The 23,727-nt window shown below is 42.1% G+C and overlaps 1 protein-coding gene across 7 annotated transcripts in view; it reads left to right on the top strand.

Annotated features, from left to right (window-relative positions):
- STAG1 (STAG1 cohesin complex component) overlaps nucleotides 1-23,727 on the top strand; it is a 172,735-nt gene that overhangs the window by 103,834 nt on the left and 45,174 nt on the right. For all 7 annotated transcript variants that reach the window (XM_040073903.2, XM_058421907.1, XM_040073908.2 and 4 more), the window contains 5 exons: nucleotides 2,871-2,944; nucleotides 10,391-10,514; nucleotides 16,115-16,213; nucleotides 20,992-21,071; nucleotides 22,762-22,869. In XM_040073903.2, coding sequence (XP_039929837.1) covers nucleotides 2,871-2,944; nucleotides 10,391-10,514; nucleotides 16,115-16,213; nucleotides 20,992-21,071; nucleotides 22,762-22,869 — 485 coding nt within the window. The remainder of the gene's footprint in view (nucleotides 1-2,870; nucleotides 2,945-10,390; nucleotides 10,515-16,114; nucleotides 16,214-20,991; nucleotides 21,072-22,761; nucleotides 22,870-23,727) is intronic.

Genomic DNA, 23,727 nt, shown 5'->3' with positions numbered 1-23,727 from the left:
GCCCAGGCTGCATGGGGCTGGAGAGCCTTGACAGGAGGAGGAGCATTTCTTAGTCCTTACCTTTGGCTCTGTGTGTTCAGGGGCCCTCATCTCACTGCTCATGACAGCTGAGCAAAGCATTCCTGGGAGTAGCCAGATGAGTATGTCAGTGGGGTTAAGCACACCAGGGCACCTGGGCAGAAGAGATCTATTGGCATTAGGTGGCTTAATGCTCTGTGTAAGAACTCCTGACATAATGCTGAATATTCCCAGTGTTTCAATACTCGGAATTGACAGTGGCATTCTGTGCTGGCACTTTCTCAGTTGATTCTTTGATGAAGTGCCATCCTAACAACCCCCCCTGAGCACACACATGCGTTGGTCTTCATGAGTTGATAGAGGGACAGTTCACCAACTGAGTGTGGCAAGTTATTCTGAAGCAGAGGAGGTGGAGCACTTCCTGAAGTGTTTCATCCTCATGCCATCATCTGCAGGCCTGGGGGGAGAGCCATGTGTGGAGCTCTGACTTAACAATGAGATTTTCAGCTCAAGTGGATGATTTATGTAGTAATACGCCACAAAGCAGAGAAAGTTGTTTTTCAGTATCTGCCAGTAGTAATTCAAATTTTGTACTTGTCATACATGTGCTTTTGAACTTCCAAACTTGTTGCAGGGTCAACAAGAGAAGGTTTCCCTCATTTTTTAACCTCTGTTCAAGAGGGGGAGTGTTAAATCATATTTGCATTGGTAAGAGCAGGAGTCCCAAGACACAGATGCTCTCTCAAGATGCTTGAAGTTAAGCGCTCTGATTCAAGTGCATGGTTTAAAGAACTTGAAAATGTAGAAAGCAATTAGAGTTTCAGAGAAAATTCACTCCTGAATCTAAAATACATTTGAGAATTGTATCCTTTAAATGTTAGTACACAGATGTAAAAGGGTTCTCACATGGACCTACTGAAGCTCTGATTCTGCTTCCACACCAGCTGTGTATTACCTGGATACCTGTACCAGATGATAATTTACCATGTTTATAGAGAACTGTAAATTCTGTGCAGAAGAGGGAGGAAGCCATCCCTGCTGTCCCTTCATCTGTGCTGTTCGAGCCTCTACCATGCTGCTTCACCTTGTACTCAGAGAGATGCCGAAGTACACCTTTTTCAGAATCTCAACTTTCTCATGGCTCAGAAAGTCCATCCTCTCCTACCTGTCTTCTGTGGTGTGGTTTTATACCAAGAAATCATTCCCTGAGGTCTCTGTGAGTTTCCATTTCCAGGGCCCTGGTAGTTTTTCAGAAAGCCTCCTGAGGCTTCTTGGTTTGTTCCCATCCTCATTTTACTGCGCAGCCTGTGCTAGGCTGTCTCTACCCCCGTGTTGCTGTGGATGTTTCCTTGCCTGTAGCCTGTGGAGTCAACCAGCTGAGGTGTGACTAGGAACTCACAGTCCCCTCTGGGTTATGAATTCTCAAACAAGCATTTAGTCTGTGCATATTTGGGTTGAGCTGATGCTGCAAATAGTGCTTTTCCCAGAGGCCATGTCTAAAATATGCTTGGTTCGTGTATGCAGAGCTGGTGTGGACCCAGCTCTTCCCTTTGCACATAATCCCTTTTACTGTGAAATTAGTTTCTTTGGCAGGCTTTTGACTATTTAGTCAAGAGCTCTCAATGCTTTGGTTTCTCCACATGCAAAATGGAGACAGCACCTCCTTATATTTTACTGAACTGAGAGGCTTCCCTCCCGGAGTTCTGAAGCTACTTGAGCTCATACCTGGAAGATGCAGTAGAAAATTTGGCTGAAAAATAGAAGCCCTTAGGTGAAAGTGTTTCAGAGCTCATGGCACGCAGGAGGTCAAACCAGCTGATCACAATTTTGCCTCTGGCTTTAAAACGTTTTGTCTGTTAAATGTATACATCCATAATTATACAGGTTTAATTATTTTATGCATATGTGCACTCTCCTAGCAAGGCTCTGTTGTGGTTTTCCTACTGTGAGAATGTGGGCAAATTTACATTCCCACATTGTGGTGCTGTGCTTGGACTGTAATGAAAACCTTGATGGAAGAACAATGGCTGCTCCAAAATCTGATTGGATAAAATTGGTGTCATCTTATTAACAAAACTGCATTTAGGTGTAATTAAGTCATCCTTACTTTTGTACAAGATCTGACAGCATGAGAATACTGTAATTAATTCCAAGTTGTGTTAACATATTAAGTGTCACAAGGGAAGCTTCCCACAGTACTTGCAAAATGTGCTCATATCACCTAGGAAGTGAAAATATTTTTAAGGAAATGTTCTTATTTATAAAAGCATGCTCATAACACCTTTTCATTTAGAATTGGGTTTGGTTTCTTGTAGTCTAAGGTCTGGATGTCAGGTGTGCTCCAGTCCTGGAAATCTTCCTGCTTCTGAAATCCGGTAAATGTGGGTGCTGAAGTTCAAGCAACTGACACTCTTTTACTTAAGATCGAGAACATCTTCACTTCAACCCTTTCCTTAAATAGAACATTAATTTTTTCAAAACTGATCTGTAACCAGCTTTGTTTCTGCAGCTGTCATTCACTCAGCTCTGTTTCCCTGTGAACACACAGCACTGCTGAAATTGCTGCACACATTGTCTCTACTTGTCTCATTTTCAGTACAAAGAACTAATTTGAGAGACTACATTGATATTTGTAGTGAATGTTAATTTTCTTCCATTAAGACATTGCATACATTAATGTAAATATTTGTGTGTGTATGCACACTATATAGGCGTGTGCTGGAAAAGCAGAAATGGTGAATTTACTCAAGTGCTCTTCCAAGGTCTTCTAAGGTTTCCCAATAGGGAATTGTAGAATAACAAATTATAATAAGCAATGATCTTTTATTTATTTTGTGTTTTGTTTTTCACAGCTACAAGAAAACCAAGATGAAATCGAAAATATGATGAACTCTATTTTTAAGGGTATATTTGTTCATAGATACCGGTAAGAAAATGCATGTTCCAGTAGGCTCTGCTAACAAAGTGTGGTCATAAGAAAAGTCGAGGGCAGTTTCTGGGTTGGTTTTCTTCTGATGTAATGTTCTAGATGCTGCAAGATCACTGTCAAAAACACTTGAAGTTATGGAAGAATATACAAATTGTAACCTCTGTTAATGATGAAATAGAGCTGTCTGCTCAACTTTATTTTCATTCAGTAGACAGCTTTAAAGGGTTGTGGGAGACATGGGCTTTGCATCTTTGCATTTTGAAAAGAAAAGTTGTCCATGTTGGGAGCACAAAAATTGCATGTCTTAAGAATAATCAAATTATTACTGCATATCGTAGGGATAGCAGTTGCCCTCCAGCTTGCATTTCCTTTTGTATGTCTTGGGTGTAAACAGCAAATTTGGAATATGGTTTACCAGAGAGCAGTAGTCTTTTAAAATAGATTGAGGACTGTTGTGTGTCAAAAGATGCCTCAGAGCATCTACATCACCTTGGTGCAACCAGCTCTTTAAATGTAAATTGACTTGCTGAAATCAAAAGATAAAATTCAAGGGTGCTAAACTATGCAATTAACCTTTCAGATTTCAGTTCTGCTTTAAAGGTTTAGAATTTATGGACTCTTTTAGGAAAATGGCAGGAAAATAGGATCTATGAGAAGAGGGTTAGAAGGTGAAGAGGAGCCCATCATTCAGTTGGACAGAGGGATGACTGTAATTTAGAAAAGCACACAGGAAAACAGGAAGGTGCTCGTGATGACAAATGTGTGGGTGTGAGCAGCACAGTGGGGTTGGAGAGTGGCTCCTCAGTGCCTGAGCATGGAAAGAAGTTCATGGTTGATGGTCAGGAGCTGCTTGGCAGCAGGAGGATGGGTGTGCAGAGCCAGTAGGTAAATGAGTGTGCTAGATCAGTGTAGCACTCACACCATTTGTTAGGAGAGCAGCTTTCATGGCATAGGTAAAAAAGCTGAAGGAATTAAATGCTAAGAGTGTTTCCATTTTTATCCCTTCAGAGCTTAGTGTATTATATCATACAAAACTTTGCTTTAAAATATCCTTTTAGTAGTTCAAGCTCTTGTGGGGTTGGAAAAAGACTCAGCCTTTGGTGATCTGCATTCTGGTGCTTTTGCTTTTTCTTTTGAAGTCCTCCTTTTGTAAAAAAGTTTATTTTCATGCCTCCTGCCACCACTAGAAGAGACCTGATTTTCCTGACGTTGCTGTAAAAAAGGAGAGGCCAAATAAATAAACTCCATCCACGCCCTGGAAAAAGGTGTCCATGGTGGCCCTGTTAGACCAGTGGGGGATTGAATGAAATCAGACAGGTGGTGGCACTGCTTGTGGCACTGTTCAGAGGGGACAGGAGGAACCTGTTCCCACCCTGCCCCCAGAGCCACCTGTGTGAGCACGAGCCATCCCTGACCTTTTGGGGAGCCCCAAAGAGTCTCTTACAACACACATCAAATATGGGTAATGGTACACAGCAGAGAGCAGGGTGAGACTCCTGCACTCACAGCTGGACGAGAAAACAGAGGGGGAAAATGTCTGTGTGACACCCAGCTAATTGATGACAAAGCCAAGAGGGGATAAAATGTAAAGGATTTTGAACTACCATCTGCTTTTATAACTTCTTAATTTCTTGAACCTTCCTTCTTTCAAATAGTTCAAGTTATTTATAAACTTCACATGATTTTACGGGCCTTAGACCATGCACAAGTGGTGATGATTTGGAAAGAATGTTATTTTAATTATTCCCAGAGATTAAATCCCATCCTTCAATATGATTCAGACTCAGCCACAGTGATTCATGCTTGGTGACCTCTGTAGATTAAATAACACATCCTTGACCTAAGCAAAACCCCCAAAACTGTTTAGTTCAGAATGTATCTTTTGACAGGTGTTGCAGTGAGGTTGCATCTTCCTTCTGTAGGTTGGCCTGCAATTTACTGGAAGATTTCAGTGCTCACATCTCTCATAAAAAAAAAAAAAAAAAAAAAGCAGAAATAACTAAATAGTTTCCTAGGTATAATGCTAGTCTAGTGTGAACAGCAGGTTTGGTCAAAAACTGAGATATTCTTAACAAACATGCAGGAAATGTACTCTCCTCACTGCATGTTGCCTTTTCTCCTTCCTCAGCCATTTGTTCTCACTAAGTTTCTGTGGCTTTATGATATATTTATTTGGCCAGTGGTTTTTTCAATCCTTTTTAACCCTTTATGTGGAGTGTCAGAGTTTCAGTTTGTCTCTTTCCCTGCCTAGGACTTAGCACTGTGTGTCCACACACATTCCCTTTTCAGAGGGGGAGATTGACAGATCTCAGATTTCAGTCCTACTTCATGGTATCTTTTTTTGGTTTGAGTGCCTAAAGATGTTTTCCTCTAGTGTGACTGTCCAGAAAAACAGAACTGTTACAGTTTTAACTTATGGCAGACCAGAATGGGCATCCTCACACTGATGGACACAGTGGGTTTGAGAATTTATGCAGGGCATGAGCCTGTCCTGAGGTAATATTTTGTCGGTACTGGTAAATAAGGTAAACCTTGCCAAATCTAGATGGCATTGCCATTTTTATGGAAAAGATGCTTCTGTCTCCTTCCAGGGTGTTCCTTTGCCTGCTACAGAGTAAATAGGATTATGGTGACAGGTTACATGGAATTACACTGTGGGAAACAAGACATGACAAAAAGGGAGATGTAGTTATTGGATGGCAGTTTAGTGAGGAAGGACAAACCAGTCAGCACAGGGAAATAAAACCTAAACCAGAGAAAAATCCTTCTTCCTGCACCCTAAATGTGTTATCCTAAGGAGGAAAAACGTACTTCTTAGGTGACAAGGAAATGCATTATGGTTTTAGGTGTGCCTGAAAACACAAACAGAAATTACTGGTGTCATTTACAGGCATTAAAAAAAGGGAAGGCAAAAAGTTACATCATTTAATTTGAGATTGACCTTTCTGTGAAGTTTAAAAGCACACACTGCTCCCTTCCCTGCAGAGCTGTGCCTCATACTTCATACAAGCAAAGGTGTTGGGACAGGAACTCTGTGAGAAACATGGGGTCAGAGAAACATAAAGCTACATCTCAGAATCCATGTCATGCCTTCAGACAATAAATTCCCTGGTCTGGCAGGAGCATTGGATGATCAGCCTAGTAACAGGTTATTGGAATAGATATTTAAATAGCCACTGTGCACAGAAGCATTTAGGAATGAGAGTGCCGTGTGCCAGCCCCTCCCATGAGTGGGATATGCAGTGAGCATTAACCAGAACTTTTGGAAGTTGTTTTTCTTACCTGTCTTCTTTTATGGGGTCCTAATTCTCCAGAGGTGAGAGTCATAGAAATAAGAAGTAGAAAAGACATTTTTGTCTAGTTCTCATTATATCTTCAAAATGTTTCTAAACTGACAGGCAGCCCAAGGGAAGGGCCCAGTTCTGTCCAAGTGGCAGTGGTGTGGTCCTGTGCAGCTGCTCCATTTCCTGTCCCTTGGGTGGGAGTTTGAGCTTCCATCCCACAGAAGGCCTAAGGCAGTGAGTGACCCTTGGTTCTGTCCTTGTTAGAAAGTTTTCCTATAGACTCACTCTCAGCCCAACCCATTGACTGAAATATCTCTATTTTTCTGTTCATACTGGTTTGCCTGTTGAGTGATACCACTGGCTTCTGATGGTTATCTGCAGTTCTGGCTGTCTCAGAAGAAGGTGTGAGAAGCAGCATCTCCATAAGTGGTTAGGTTGAGCAAGCAGGTGCAATGAGAGTGGTCAGGCTCCTTTAGGAGCCTCCAAGAAGCCCTGAAGCAGTTCCTGCTCTGCTGCTCATCTCCAGGCCATGCCGTGCTCTCACTCAGCTCTGGCAGTGCTGTAGGGTGTGAGCATCCAGGGCACTGCACATCAGCCACGTTTGCTTAGAGGGCTTTCAGTTTGGTCGTGATTAACCCCACGAGTATGTGACTCAACTGACTGAAAGAACCTGTGAGCTGGAGCTGACAACCACTCCAGCAACCCTGAGGAGCACACTGCTCTGCCCCTGACATTTCCCAAATATCCATCAGAAACTCTGGCTCAGGTCCTGAATACTTCTGGCCTTAATCACAATCCTAGTGTGTACTTTGGCATGAAAGGTACACTGAATTGGCAATTGGAGTGGCACTGGTAAAATCTCCTCACACTGCTCTGGTTTGTCCTAAGGTTTATGAGCCTGCCTTGTCAAGCTGAAATTTCAAAAGGAAATGCAGAATTTCTTACCTGAACCCCTTTTGTTAAATCTTTTGAGAAGTTGCATCATGGAGGTTCTCTTTACCCAGAGCAGGAACTTAGGCTGTGAATTGTGCTGGAAATATTTTCCCTTTACAGACCTTGCTTTGCAGTTTGTGCTGAAAAGAGGGTTAAATATATTTCATGTCTAAGATCTGTAGATGCCACATTAGTTTTCATCTCTGTGCTGGACTAGATTCTATATCTTTCTAAAAGCATTTGGCAAGTAGTACAAGCTTACATCACTAATTTATAATTATGATAATTAATAATGCATTCATTATTCCAAAAAAACTTCCACTGCAGGTATAATTAGTATTTATATGTTCTTGTGTCATCCAGAAATAATGTATATTTTCAAAAAGCTGAACAATTCATAGTGACTCTGACCAGAAGCTAAAATGTATTTAACTGTATAAAAATCAGAAGAAAATAATTACAGTTTAATGACAAGCATTTACCACATCGATTGCAAAGGTACAAAGAATTTTTTGGCTGTCTTGTGTTTGATGCAGCATTCTGTGGACATGGAGTGCAGAGTAGTGATGCCTGCAGGAACACAAGTGATTCTGATCAGTGACAGTTACCTGGAATAGGATGTGGAGTGGGCAGTGGTGTCTCTCAAGTTCCCCTGCTTCTCCAGCAGCTTGAGTGTTTGCTGGTCTCGCATGCCTTATCCATGATTCTGTCTCATTTTCAATTATTCTGGAAATGTTAAATTCTTTATTATAATAAATCTCTTAATCAGCTGAATAGTTTTCTTTGTTTTCTTTTTTTTTTCTTTTTTTTTTTTTTAATTAGCAGCTTGGACTGAGTGTCCGTAGTGCTGGGGGATCCCTGAGAGGGCTTTTGAATCAAGAAGCAGTTTTTCACTGTGTGCCTAGGGAATTTTGAATGCACTCTTAGAGAAAACATGATTTTTCCTGCTCTTTGGCTGGCTGTGCTGCATGATTAAATGGTTGTTGACATTTAGGTTCTTTTTGGGATTGCCATTAAATCCTTCCAAAATCCCTTACAGTTAGTAAATTTAGAAGGTGGTGAAATAACCTACTTGGTTGTGAGGACCCAGGCTGTCATCCCCTCATAAGAATGTCTTCCTTGCTGCTTTGTGTTGCTGCACATGTGGCTCCCCATTTTTTCTTGATTTAGATTTACTACTCTTTTAAGTTTTCCTGTAAGTCTTGGCATTCTTCCAACTATATATTGCTTTTAAAATAGTTTAAAAGTGACTCCATATAAGAGAATTGCTGAATTGCTAATCCAGTTCAATGTGAAGCAATGTACAATTAAACACACACAGGCATTCATATATATATATATGTGTGTGTGTGTGTGTGTGTGTGTGAGAGAGACTCCAGTCATAGTTTTAACTAAAACTTGTCTTCATTATGGCTGCCTTTCCCATAAGGAATTCAGCTTTTAGCCCTTGAGTGTGGTATTTAGCACATTGGTCCTTACAGTACTTAAACCTGTTTGAGAAATCCCTGGTAGGAGCAGCTTGGTTGATGTCCTGCCGTGCTCCTAATGCAGCTTGTCTCCACTGTGGATTGTCCCTTGGCTCTGAGGTTACAGAGGCTTCAGGAAGTTGGACAGAGCAGATTTACTGATGCTGTTGGGAAGGTGTTAGAATTTATGTTTCTCATAGGCAAAGAGACACAATGGCAGTGGTTTGGTGGCATTCACACGGGTGTCCCCTCCTGTTATTGCATTAAATGCATTACATGCTGTTGATGCTTTTCTGCTGTTCCAGCAGTAGTTTCCTCCCTGAAAGTTGAATTCAAATGCTGAAACTTGCCTGGAGAATTCCCCCAGCTGTGTGTGATGCTGGGCTGGGTTCAGGGTGCCTGTGGGAGCCCTGGGTTCCAGCTCAGGCTCTGGAGGGTCAGGGACAGCAGAAAGGCACTGGATCAGCTGGGCCAGCCTGCAGGAGGGAAGTACATAGTTCCAGTATGGAGTCACCAGGGTTTGCTGCACTGAGTTAGGGCTATGAGCCTGTGCAGTGTCTTCACCAGAAGAGTGAGTGAGTTTGATTTATATTTTGTAAAATAACTGACTTTCAGAAAAATGGCAGTTTCTCATTTTTGTAATTTTTCTCTTGCTTGAAGCTTGGAATTTTTCTTTCCTTCCCATAAATTAAATTTCATTTTGGGGCTCTGTTGGTCTGGTTTAGAATTAAATTGATGTTTATTACTTTTCAAAAAATAATTTTTTAAATAAAAATACAAAACAAGGGTCTCAATTACAAGCAAGTCCAGTGTCTGCAAAGCACCAGACATTCCCTTCTTCTGTGCAGTGACTCTTTGTGTTCTTGTATTACAGCTGAAATTTGGAACTGTGGGGCAGTGCCAGCTGGAGTGGCACAAGTGATTTCTCATGGTAACAGATGTCCCAGAGATAGAATTACTGAAGGGACAGATGGCCCCCATCCCTTTTCCCGTTCTTTCATTATTAGTAAAGATGCCATGCTCCATGTCAGGCAGGCAGGGAAGTGCCAATCAGATGGAAAGCATTTCCATCCTGGTCTCCTTAGGTGACCTCTCCAGTTTCCTGCCACCTCTCCTCACTAAGCAGCTGATAAGTCTGCCTAAGATATGTCTTTGCTTCTTCCATGACTTGCCACAGTCAGAATGTAGGATAAAAGCAAGAAAATGGGAGGAAGCCAATGCTGAAGTGCAGAATTCTCATGGGTTTTGTTGTAAGGGTGTTCATGGGGGTATGAAATGAGATCTCTTTGTGTAGCAAATTCCATTGTGCTCCTCTGGCAGCTGCCTTTGGCTAAACCAAATAGCTTCTCCCACCTTGCAATGGTTCTGCACCTCGAGCTGGAGACAGGTCTGCAAAGCAAATGTCAGTGATGCTGTTTCAGAAATGATTGCCCAGAGGAGGTTTGTAGCTTGGGTTCATAATTCTCCTTGAAAAGAGACAGGTTAAAGATGGAGTTATAGAGTAAGGAGCAAATTAGGGTGAGAATTTCTTTAAGTGGAGGAAATGTAGGAGCATATAGAAACACTGAAATTATTAGATCAGTGAGTACAAGGATGTAGAGGAACAGAAAATCAGTGAGATGGCAGTAAGAACAGTGACAGGCCTCACACAGTGAGGTTCATGACAAGTAAAGCAAAGTATTACAGCTATGGTAATGGGAATGAGAAGTAAATGTCTCTGTAATCTGGCTAATCCTTGTTCTTTTCTCTTTCCATATTAGTGATGCTATTGCTGAGATTAGAGCTGTCTGTATTGAAGAAATTGGTGTCTGGATGAAAATGTACAGTGATGCCTTCCTGAATGATAGTTATTTAAAATATGTTGGTTGGACACTACATGACAGGGTGAGTATTGTGTATTCCCACACACAGCAGAGTGCTCTGGAGGCAGCTGCTGCTGTTCTGCTGCCCAGCACAGCATCATCCTTGGCATACAAAGACATTGTTCTGTTTCCTCACCCTGCTATCTTTCAATCAGGTCACTTCCAGGTATTGGCTTAAATTAAGAGGCAGTGCTCCAGTCTGCTTGGTCCCTGTGCTTTTCATGTGTTCAGTCACTGAAGCATCTTGGGAGAAATCCTTCCATGGGGCTTTTCTGTTGATTACAAGAGAAAGAGAAGTCTCCTCAGAGCACCCCTGGGAGCCTCTGTGTCTGCAGCAGAATGGAAAAGGGGTTTCCATTGTCTTCCATTTACATTGCCCAAAGGTTAGAGGAGAAAAGGAGATCTCTGTGTGCTCAATAGACACCGCTGGTCCCACAACCACTGGAGTTCTCATCAGTTCACTTTCCCTTCCTTGAAGAATCTTTTCAGGGTTCTCTTTAGTTTTTTCTTCAGAAAATTGTTGAAACACCAATTGGAAGGAAAAGAGCTTTTCTGTCTCAGCACAGTTCTTAGTACTGATGGTATCCACCCAGTTCCTGCAGCAAGAGAAGCTAATTCTGGGTGCTGACAGAGCACTTTGCACTTCTTCCTGGGGGGTTTTGTACACCAGGCAGCAGTGGGACTGGCTGTGCTCTCATTCCCACCAAAACCACTGGAATCACTTGTTTTACTCCCTTGCTAACACTATCCAAGGAGTACAAAGGAGACTTACAGTGCTGTTGAAATGCTCATCAAATTCTAGCATCCTGATTCAGACTATTCTCCTTTTCTTGGAGCACTGGAAAAAAATAGTGAGTCTGAAAGTTCATCCTGATGACTTGCACAGCTGGTAGTTAATGGCTGATTCTTTAAAAATACTATTTTTTTCAATAGCTTCAAACATCATATAAATATTTAGGCTCTGACTCGGTCACTCCTGTGCTGAATTCTGAGTTATGCAGATGTTGGCTTCTTCTGATGATAGAAGTCAGCTGCTGGTGCTGATTCTTTTAACTAAAGCTACCAGGAATCTGCATCTTGCCTTCATTTGGATGAGCAGTTCACTTGGTAAGAGTATCCTCTAGACTTGTGATTTCTTTCCAAGCCTATAGCTCTCAAACTTTTCCTTTACAAATTTCCCCCAAACTTTTATGTAAGATTTCATTGAACAAAACTTGATCGGGAGGAAGATCCTGCTTACTGCTCCCATCAGCCATGGCCACTGTCTGCCCCACAGCCACCGCACTGTGTCTCAGTGAATGCTGGGCATGGAAACGCAGCAGTGGCAGTGCCTGGAGGGACAGAGCTGCTGCTCTGTGTCCCTTGTTGGTGACATTGCTGTGCCTCACAAGCTGCCATGCTCCAGGGGAAGACATTGTTCAAGTTAGCAAACCAGTGGGGAGGTCAGCTCAGGTTGGAGGATCAGGATTCAAGGTGTGTGGAGGGCTTTGTTTTGCTAGGACTTGTAATTTAAATAAATTATGCCTTGGAATAATTGCAGTGGATTTTTTGGAGCACATTCTAAATGTAGTGGGGTTGCACTTCACAGCTCTCAGCCCCCTCCCAATGTCTTTGAAGTCCATCCATTTCTCACATCACTCCCTTTACCCATCTGTGGAATCTCACACTCTCATCTGTCACATCCAGCAATTTCTCATGTCACATGCAGTATTTTGTCACATGCTCTTCAGTTAGTTTAGTCTCAGGCCAGGGTCTAGTCATCTGCCTGCAGCCTTAACCATATTTATACCTCAGCTTTTAAAAAAATTAACACGTTCTTTCATATCAGAAAAATTTTGAATTACAGTGTTAGGGTAAAAAAAACTGGACCATTTGGAGCAGACACAGCAGAATCCTATCAGACTGCTCTCCTGCCTCTGCTTTGTAGGATTTTTAGTTGCAGGCCACACAAGTGCCTTGGGATTCCAAGTCTTTAAATCACTAATGTGTTTAATGTCCCAGTCCACCTGATAGGTGGTGGGGTTTTATTGATATTGTGGATGTGTCGTCTACAGAGTGAGACAGACTGTAGGCAGAATGGGGAAGAGTCTGGGGCAGGTGTCAAAGGGTGAAAAGGGAGAGAATGGAGAGAAAGAGACATTTTGGGAGGCACAGAAAGGAGGGTGGAGGTGCAATAGGAAGTATGTATCAGAAAAAGATGGAGTAAGAGCCAACTGAAAATGCAAAGCCTCCAGAAGTATAAGATCCCTTAACAGCATGGTTTTCATTGGCACCGCCTGGAAAAACTGCTAGCTCGTACCCGAGTTTCTTGATTTTGCTTTGATCAGAGACAATTTTTGCTATATTTGGTATTTAAAAAATGAAGGCTGAGGCAATAGCCATAAGCTATTTCCACTTCACATGAACAGCAGTCACCCCAAAATTATTAACTTCTCTGGAAATTTGCTGTTTCAAAAAGGAGACAGCAGTGCAGGAGATTCCTGACAGTTACATATTCTACTTCAGAAGACATACAAATTAAACCACAGCGAGGAACAGTTCTTACACTTTGTAGTAGCTCCAACGTAGTCTTTCAGAGGTAGAATACAGCAATTTAGTTCTCTAACTTGGAAAATCCTTATATTTTATATGTTAATCATGTCTTCCAGATTTGAAACAAATGTCTATAGGGTTTTTTGGTTTTTATAGATTCTCGTTTGAACGTGGCTTTCAAGTTTTGCCTTCCTCTGCTTTTAAGTCTTTTTTATTCCCGTTTATCTGGGAGCATAAATTAAAAGTGTATAAACCATGATATAATTGCATTAAAAAACCCTGTTGAAAATGAAAGTGTTAAATTAGACTGTTCAGTTCTAATTTTCACCTACTTCATTGATGTGTGGAACTGTTTTGAAACCATGATTGTCTCTAGATGTACCTGTAGAGTCATGGTTCTTAAAACCAGTTCCTAACATGTAAGAAAATGCTTTTTCCTTCTTTGCATTCCTCTTACTTTTGCTTATTGTCTATTTTTGTAGAAAGGATGTGCCCAGGGTCTTCTGGAACAGATGTTCCCCTTGTGCTTGACCTCCTAATTAATTAATGAATTAATTAGTTCAATAAGTGTAGTGTCTTGCTGGCCTTCCTGTTCATCCCTGTTTGCAGCTTTCTCACTGGTATAAGTTTCTTAAGAATCGCCCTAACTTGAGCATTCCCACCCAATTCCTCCCTTACTAGAAGGTGTTGAGGTGTTCAAAGCTCCTGTGAGCTGCATGATTCTCACATCTACAAGAACCATCTCGTGTGTGGTGTGTTGAGGGTCTGTGGCACATTGGTGCTCCTCCAGTCTGGACTGGGGTGCATCCACCCACACCTTCACCCTGCCCTTTGCTTCCTGTCCAGCTCACTGCCCTTTAGGCTTCCCAGGACGTTCCTGCCTCTCATCTCCACTGTCTTTGATTTAAAAGCTTCTTACCAGGATTAGCAAGCTGATGTGGAGGAGCTCTTCTCTCTCCAAAGAGGTGAATTCCATCCTTGACCAGCAGTCTGAAAAACAGACTCAGAGGGAGTCCTCTTTCATCATTCTTCTGCCAGAGGAGCAGTCATTTCCAGGTTGCCTCTGTGTCTCCTGGTCCTGCTCCCAGGCAGAGGGACCAGGTGCAACATAACCTTTCTCTCTGCCCCTGCAGTCCCTTCTCCTCAGATCTGCTCCAGGACACTTTGGTTAGGGCCTGGCTGCAGTCCTGTGGCAGGGCATGCAAGGAGCCATGCAAGGAGCCTGTGCTCAGGGTGTGGTGCCTGCCTGGCTCCATTTGCTGGCTTAAGCTTTACAGAGAGCCCAGTACAGAGCCTGGGCTGAGCTCTGAGGTCATTGGCCCATGGAGTCTGGGGGAGTCTCCAAGGGCTTTGGGCTCAGTGGGTCCAAACACTCTGAGCTTGTTCTGCACAGGTCTCCGGTCCCATTGTGGGTGAGTTCTACATTTGGCTGTCGGCTCACAGGTGGGACAGGCTCAAGGCAGCTGTAAGTAAAGCTGCTGCCTTACTGTGCCCTACAGTGTTCAGACAGGCCAGAACTAACCTGGGCCTGATCCTCTGGGGCTCTGGAAGCTGAGGCCATCAGAGGCTCATGTCCTGTGAGTGCTGATGACTCCAGACATCCTGGGCATTATGAGCACCACACAAGGAGACACCATTTCTGGTACTGCCACAGGGTGCCATTAAAAAAGAACGTCAAGCAGCATTTCTCTGGGCTTTTTTAGCAATTGATCACAGCCATGTAATGTATCTTCAAAAAAGTTTTCTTCTGTACCTTGAAAGATCTTATGTTAGATCCCTTTAAATGTAGCTTACATCTCATTGACTTTCTCTGCAGTGGTACTCAAAAATTATCTCTAGAAGAGAGCACGATTGCTCGGACTCCTCATGGATATAGAGAGATTTCTCAGGAACAGTTGTTCTTCATGGAAGTTCTGCTGAAAATCCAACTTCTGTGCTGCTTTTGTCTTCTATTTCAAATTTTGAAATAGGTGGAAAGAAACTTTAAAATTTGGATTTCTACCTTCTGTTGTTATGTCAGTGAGCACTTTTTAAGTATAGACTGGATTCTGGAATAGACAGTTTCAGAAGTTAAACCCTTATTTATGAAGTTCAATAGTTCATTTTAGTTCTTGAGCAGCTTAAGAAGACTTGGTAGTGTCTTCACTTTCTTAAGAGTAAATTGACACTGCAGTGAACTCTACAGATCATATTTGAGTAAATTTGTGTTTATAACCTTTTCACTATCCACACTATCCACACATATTTTTCAAAAAGGATCTGTAGTTAGCCAGGATGGTGCAGTTGAGCTGTCCACCTGCAGCACAGGGGATCCAGTCCCTCTCTTCATCAGCAGTGCTCCTGTAAGACACAGGTCCTGTCCTGTGGCACCCACATTTCCTGCTGCAGTCCAACAGACCAAAGCAATCCCCAGCTGAATCCCATTCAGTTGGGAATGAGCTGCTGCCACCAGCACAGCTCAGACACAGGGACACAAGCCGCTCTCCTTCCCTCGGGCCGTGGCTCAGATGTGGTGTTCCTGTGGCAGCAGCCTGCTCCCCACTGGAGGATCTCTCACACCTTTTGCATCCTGCAGGTTTGTCCTGTGCTGTGCTGTCCTGTTGTGAGAGATGGGATGTAAAACATTTGGGGATAACAAATGCAGTGTGTCCCTGGCCTCGGAGCTGGTTGAGTTCTGAGCCCATGCCCAGTGGTTTTGAGCCCCTGTGTGCTGACTGTGAGCACGAGCTGACACTCATGAGGAGCTGTGGGCTCCTTCCTGAAGAAAAACTGCCTGCACCAACCACCTGCAGATCCTGCGTCTTTATTTTGGATTTACTTGTTACATTTTTGTGCAGGCACTTGAAAGGGAAGCACTAACAGACGTATATGTAATGGCACATTAATTCTTTCTACATGCAAATAGGAAGAAATTTAAGACTGTAGGTGACTGCACGTGGGTTTTGGGTTTTAGCTAAATTGCAAATTGGCTTTGGTCATTTGCATAAAATTTTGAATGTACATTAAACAAATTGCAGTATTATGTTTTTTAATATTCATGTGCATTTGGTTAAAGTATTCTGACAGCTAATCTCAGTGTTTTTTATTTAGCAAGGTGAAGTGAGGTTGAAGTGTTTGAAAGCCCTTCAGAGTCTGTATACCAACAGAGAGTTGTTTCCCAAACTGGAGCTGTTCACTAATAGATTCAAGGTAAGAGGAAATGCAGTTTTTGGAAGGAGGACAGAAAGTAAAAGTGTCATCATCCTGTTGTGGTCTTTGAGTCATGTCTGTTAAGAATAAAGTCATTAGTTTGTGACAAGGCTTGTAACTGCACTGCTGAAACTGCGTTATGGAATGCTGAAATTAAGCCAAATCCATTTCACAGGGTTTATCTTGGAAGATTTGTCAGACTTAACCAGGATGATTATTTGTCTGTAGGTATTATTTATAGCTTATATATTGTCCTTATTCAATCTGCCTGTACTTACTTAATTTTAGATTTATTGAATTTAAAGGTTGTATACTTACACAATCTAAGATACAGCTGAAAGTAGCAGCCTGTGATGAAAGATTGTTTATTACACAGCTTTTTCAGCTCAATATGTGTTTGTGTTTGGAGGGAGAGTCACTTGGGTGTGCATCACAGCCCTGTACACAGTGAACTGGCCTTGCTGCAGAGCAGGAGTTCACATTGTGCTTCCAAACCCCGTGAGCCGGATCAGCCCTACAGGAGAGAAGTGCTGGGGGGATAATTCATGGGGTTTTAGAATGCAAATGGCATTTCTACAAACTTTTTGCGTAACATCTGGATAAGAATGTGGCTCTTAATTCACTTTATGGTCAGACTGCTTTATTGTACAAGTGAATTGTCTGGAGTGATGGGTGTGGAGGTCCCTGCTCTCGTTTGGATGCCTGGTGAGGAGAGTGTTCAGGCACTGCCACCATGTCAGCTGCTACCTCTCCCCATGGCTTTTGTGTTCTGCAGAACACACTACTGTGGGAAAAGCTACCCCCAAGGAAAAACTCATTTATCTCTTTTATATCTTTATTAGAATGCTGAGGAAAAAAAATTGTTTAGGAAAAAAACCAGAGCTGACTGATTTATTTTAACTTAAATCATTATTATAGTGCTGATAAAAATTCTGTTTAGAAAAGCGGAGATGTAAGTATTTATAAATACTGTGCACAAGACTTAAACTTCTCCCTGTAGATTTTATGCTACTTCACTGGTTTTATCTGCCATTTCACTATTAACTCCTCCAGTTTGATCTAGAAAGAAAAAAAAAAAAAAAAGGGAAATTTGTCCTATTTCCCCTGTATGTAAACAATTTATGAGAACATGATAATCAGCCTTTTACTACATTCACTTGTAAAGCAGAAAAAAGATACCAAAGCTGCAATAAAGCCTAGATATTAATTATCATTTTGGAAAAAAGCCTTAATTATATAATAGAGCAGACTCTTTATTGATAGTCTCCTTCATTTAAGATAACAATCTTAAAGGACAGATTAAATAAATATCCATCAGAAATGAACTGATTGTAGTTGTCTAAAGTAGGAGATAAAACTGGATCATTTTGTGAGACCACTTAAGAGCCTGCATTCTTCTAGTTTTATAAAGCCAGTTTCTGGGACTGTTGTAGTAGAAAAATTTTCTCTCAGAGTACCTGGCAAAGAGGTTCAGACCTCAGATTTCTTCTCCATAAGTCTGGTTTGCTTTATCCTCAGAGGACAACCAGAAAAATAGACCCTCCAACTCTGTTTCCTTCTGTGCAGATTTAGATTTGTTTATATTTGCTTCTTCTGTAATTCCATTTAATTTTAAATAGGCCACTAAAGCTCTCATGGGCTTTTATCTACTTCTCTTACTAGAAAATGTGCTGGATGCTTCTTTGTCAGGATCCCATCATTTGTAAGGGAAAGAACTGCTTTGAGGCCGAACCTCTCCCATGCACCCACAAAACTTTCAGGACAATTGGAGACAATATTTGGGCAATAGTTTCTCTGTAATGTTCTCCAGAAAACTACAGGGACATGAAACCTCTAAATACATCCTGCTTTTCACAGCACAGACAGTTCTCTTAAAGGAAGCCAAGTTAGCCTGTGCATTGCTGCTTGGCTTGGGATGGCACAAGGAATTTTAATTTCTGTCAGGTTCAGAGGGAAGGGAGCCTTGTTAGGAATTAATCTTCTGTCCCATAAAAGCTGGTTTTACTACAGAATTCTGTATCGTTATGAAATAAATAAGAGGAAAAGGTGTGCTCAAAGTCTCTGTGAGCCTAGTGCCATAATGATTAAGCACTTTCCATTTCTGCCACATCAAGAGAACAAAAAGCTGGCATGGCCCAAATGCCTGCGCTTGGATTTACAGCTGTGCTGTCAGGGATGTGGCCTTTGGCACCAGGAGGGAGCAAAGTTCCAAATTAATGCTTTTGGAATCTCTGATACATTAGCTAAATGTCTTGCTGCCACAGACTCTACCATCACCTCTTTGAAAAATAATTGACCTAACTGCCATTTTCAGTTCCATGGCTGCTTATTTATATTTCTTCGTCAGAATTCAATCGACCGGCACAGTTCAGCTGGTGTTCAGTTCAATCCATTCAAACTGAGAGAAATCTCTCTAGAGGTCTTCTAGCTGTTTAAAGAATAAATTAATTTGATCCAGAGTGCCTTGTGCTGAGGTGTTAATATTTCACCACCTTCCTGAGAGCTGTGACAAGGATGTGATCCTGTCCCTTTTTCAAAGAAAAATGCCTGTTCTTTCCAGCGTTTGTGTTTCTAAGAGTAAGTGATATGCTGGAAAATAAGCTTAGTCCATCAAAACAAAAATTTTTCCATCAGAGAGAAGACTTTGTTTTCCATCAAGAAATCTTGTCCAGTACAGACATTAACTGAGCCCATATGGAAAAGCTGTGAATTAACTCCAGTGCCAGAGTCCCTCATCCCTCACCCTGTGCTGTCTCCACAGCCTGGGAGCAGAAGGAGAGATTGACTCTTCAGTCTGCCTTGTTCACAGCTAATACAGAATGGAAAACTGATCTTCAGGGACACTGAATTACTATTTCAGATTAAAAATACAGTTCTGTGCCCTGTTCTGCTGCTGTACAGCAGTACAGGGAATCTCTGTAGAGGCAGACTGAGCAGAAGGGAGTTGGAACTTCCTCAGCCACAGTTGAAGTTTTAACTTCAGAGGCACTGGGTGTGTGGGTCTTGCTGGGAAGGCTCTGGCTGGCAGGTGCCACCACACAGAGGTGCTGGCCCCGGGGCAGAAAATTACACATCCTTGCTGTTCATTTTAAGCCTGGTATTTTTTGAGAAGACTGAGAGATCAGTCTTTTAGGATAAGGAAACCTTCTCACATCGGTTGGTTTCAAAGCCCCAAAGGACTCCAGATTCAGAGGGTACCTCCTGCTCTCTGGACAGGAGAAGATCCCCTCCCTTCCAGGCTTTTTTCAGAGATGCAGAAGGAGTTTTACACCTCTGTGCTCACTCATGTGCAGCTAGTTCCCTCCCTGAGATATTCTGGGGTGTAAGATAAACTGAGGGAATACATGAAATTCCACTGAGACATTTAAGATCAGGATCTCTGGCTGTTCTTTCTCTCGGTGCTGTTACTGCTGTTCCTTGGTCAGGACCTTAGGAAAAGCTGACAGCGGTTGTTTTGTCTTGTTTGTAAGAGTGTCCTGTGTGGAAAGTTATTTCTTTGAGTCTCTTTACGAGCTTCTCACAGTCTTTAAAACTGTTTCTATCTACATGAAATGTATCAAATTCCCCAGGAACTTAAGAGTGATTGATAGAAGCTCCTTCAGTCACAGTGACAAAAAGTGGCTCTGCGTTCCTGGTTTTGTTGGGAAGTAACACCTGAGACAGCCAGGATGCATTTTTTAAGTACTGATCTGTAATTTCTGTATTGAAATAAACATCAGTTGCTTGATGTTCCCCTTCAGCCCATAAATGCATGGAATAATAGAGAAGAAAGGTGAAAACCTTTATTTTGCCCTGGTTTGTTCTGGTAACTTTCACTGTTTTTGCCTTACACTTCCCTTGTTTCTTTTCCAGTCCCTGATTTCTATTTTTTCATATCCCAAAATGTCATAGAGTACCTAGTCCTTCCTGAAGCAGATCAAGCCACCGAAATAAAGTTTTATTTTCAGATGGCCTGATTTCTCTTCAGTAAGTTGCTCAGTCAAGCAAAGAGCGCTGAGACATACTGCATTTTTATGGCTGGATGGAAATTCTCCTCAGATAGGAAGGACAACGTACACCAATCACAGCTATTTTTGCCAGTAAGCAAACTGAACCTAAGGAGAAAGAAACCCCTAAAAGACTTCTCATAACTACAGGGTCCTTAGAAGTTAGAAAATCATTAGATTTGACAGGAGACTGATGTGCTTGCCTCCGCTGGAAAGTGTATGGGAAAACACAACATCAAACCACGGAATCCCCCACTTTCCTGGGGAAGCTCTGTAGTGTAATTCTTGAGATCTGCTTCAAACCTTGAGATGTAGACAGGAAAAAGGTCCTAACTTTACAGGCAACCCGCAGATGCATGAATTCAGGTGTGATTTTTCTTCACAGTATTTCCTTATATGCAGTGTTCCTTCCTCTGAAATTGTTTGGTTTCAAGGGAATGAAGTGGGGCAGTTTTTCTGCTGTTGTCCAACACAAGTACGTGACTTTTCAGGAAAGACCTGTTAAATTAATCCAACCCAGAAGAGTGCTGTAACTCCAAGTCTCCTCCTGCCCTTCTGGCAAACACACAAGGATAAGGACTGCTGAAGCACTTGTTCCTGTTGTTCCACCGTGCACACAGCTCACAGCTAAAGGGTACATTAAAAGGTTGGGTAATATCGAGGGGCTCTCATTGTCAGCATGCAGTCAAAACATCTTTCTCCCCAGAAGTATTTCTTTTGTAATCTCTTGAGCTTTCCATCTGCTGGCTGTGCTGTGTTTGTGCCTGTGACTGACCCAGAGCTGCCTTGCAGGACCGCATTGTGTCCATGACCCTGGACAAGGAGTACGATGTCGCTGTGGAAGCCATTCGATTGGTCACGCTCATCCTCCAGTGAGTGCTGCTCCAAAACCCTGTGTTCCCTTGGGAAATCACCTGAACCTGTAACATTTGAGTCACTTGAGTGCTTTGCTTGTGTAGTGAAGTGAATGTGCTACGTTACACTTAGTATGATGTTAACTGAACATGTAATATGGACATGAAGCTAAAGTAAGATATTTCATTTCGTGGAAATGTAAGACACGAAGTGTAAAACTGTGTGGATGTTTTGGGCCATTAGTGCATTCTTTTGCCAAGGGCAGAACAACTGTGCTCCCAAAATGAATGTCTGTGGGTTACCCTTGGTAGAATAACTCCAGCAGCAACACAGATCCAGTGCAGGGAGAGTTGACTGATTTCCTGACACAGTTCAAGAGTTGTAGTAGGACACCTGCTGCCAGGCTTTTCCATCTGGGGGTGCAATGGCTCCCCTGAGGTAAGGATCACCTCAGACATCCTCCACGTGCTGAAGTGGAGCCAGCCTGTCCCCAGCAGCCTCTGGAGGGGCACTGCTACGCTTTTATAATAATTTATTGAAACCTGTATTAAAGAACGTCTGGTTTACAAGCAGATGCGCAGAATTTTTGCTTCATGTTTTATATCCAGTGGCTCCACTTTGAAGGATGTTATTGGAATTTGAATGAAAGATTGCACTAGCCTTTCCTTAGTAAAGAAGTCTAGACTTCAGCTTTTTTTTTAATGGATCACTCTGTTTTAAAGAGATTAGCCTTGTAATGTTAGCAAGAAATTAAATCTTGCATCTTCTGTTATATTTTAAAGTAAATATAACAAGTATGATCTGAAATGACGTGTAGAGCCCATCTCTTCCCTGCATTATTAGCAATTTTTGGGAGCACAACAAGTTTTAAGGTAAAAAATTACCCAGAGCATTTTTTTTTGTCTGTTCCTGCTTTCTTTTTGGTTGTCCATTGAAAGCACGGGCAATGGTGCACATTTAGCACCAGAAGAGTCTGGGTCACCTTGAAGAGCACAGGGCAATATTCTGGCAGGTAGGAACTCCAGAAAGGTGTCTGGAGCAATCCTGATGGGAGTGACCAATTAAAATTATGTTTAGTATGAGGCCAAATGATTTAGAGTCCTGATCCATAAATGGTTCTGATGGATGCCAGCTAAACAAGGATGGACGTAACATCCTGATGGTGACAGTGCTGATATTTTTATATCATTTTTGCTAACATTCTGGGACAGGCTGCCCAGGGAAGTGTTCAAAAGTGGGTGTAGCACTTGGGGACATGGCTTAGTGGTGAACACAGAGGGCCTGGGTTAATGGTTGGACTCAAAGAGCATTGAGGTCTTTCCCAACCTAGAGGATTCTGTGATTCCAGGTTTTTAGTTTATGATGTTTGATGAGCGTTGGGCATCTTGCAATATGTGCATTGAAGTTTGTGTGATGGTCTTAGGAATAAGCAGGGGAGGGTTTGTATGCAGTGATTCTGATAGTAGTATTTTCTCTCTCTATTGATAAAACTGGGAGAAGGAGATCAGAGACACTTCCAGTCTTACGGGCCCTTTCAATACCCCTGTATTTTGAATTTGAACCAAAGATCCTTGAAGTCATTGTTCAACCCTGTAGAATTTTGTGGGAAGCGAACCAACCCTGTAGCTGTCCCAAGTGAGCAGTGGGAGGCGTGGGGATGGACATGGAAGCTCTGCTGCAGTTCAGGTGTTGCTGTGACTCTTTCAGTGGCAGCGAGGAGGCTCTGTCCAATGAAGACTGTGAGAATGTTTATCACCTGGTGTACTCGGCGCACCGGCCTGTGGCAGTAGCAGCTGGGGAGTTCCTCCACAAAAAGTAAGTCATCAGTTGCCCTGGAATAACACCAGATTTGTGAATGCTTCCCAGAGAGGTAACATCAAAAAGCAAAGAAGCAGTGGAGTGAAATATTCCGTTTTAGCAAATCAAGTATTTCATTTAAACCAGGCTTTATTCTCTTGTTTAAACAAGATCTAAGGACTTGAAGAAACTGAATATGCTTTTTTCTTCTCTACAATTCAGATAACATTTCCTAACTTCTTGAGGGTTAAATATACAAAGGCTGCACAAACTTCTAAAGCTGGTTTAAGCCCTGCAGCACTTGCTGAATTCCTGATGTGATAAGATACATATATTGGGACTGTAGTCTGTGGTGATCCACCTGATACATCAACAGTCATAATTTCTAGGAAGTTTCAGGCCAATTTATTTGTCTGTTTTGAACTTGGGAGGCTTTTATGTAACAATAATTACAAAACTTGTTTTTAAACTCACTGCCTTCCCCTGAAAACACACTGCATTATGGTTACATCTCTCATGTCCTCACTATGCCAAAGGACATGAGCCAGCTTTTCCATGGATGTGAGTCACACCACCTCAGTAGCTGTGACCAGGGCATTGCCACATCATAGGAGTTAACCTCTTCTTTTTATTGCTTGCAGTTAAAAATCTTTCAGCGGGAATTTGATTTTTTTTTTCCCTTCATGGGTTGTGACATTAGAGTTTTTTATTACATGTATAGAGGATTTATATTAGAACCCAGGTTATCTAATTTTTTCCTGGCAAGATACAGATAGGAAAAAATACACAAAAACATCTGGTTTTCTTTGCCAGTACTCTAATTTTCTATGGTTTATTAGGGATTTACAACTGCACATTGTAATTGTAAGCTTTCAT

Source organism: Hirundo rustica, chromosome 10 (assembly GCF_015227805.2).
Source record: "Hirundo rustica isolate bHirRus1 chromosome 10, bHirRus1.pri.v3, whole genome shotgun sequence".
Lineage (NCBI taxonomy): Eukaryota > Metazoa > Chordata > Aves > Passeriformes > Hirundinidae > Hirundo > Hirundo rustica.
Note: the sequence above shows the minus strand (reverse complement) of the source record. Positions and strands in the feature narration are given on the sequence as shown.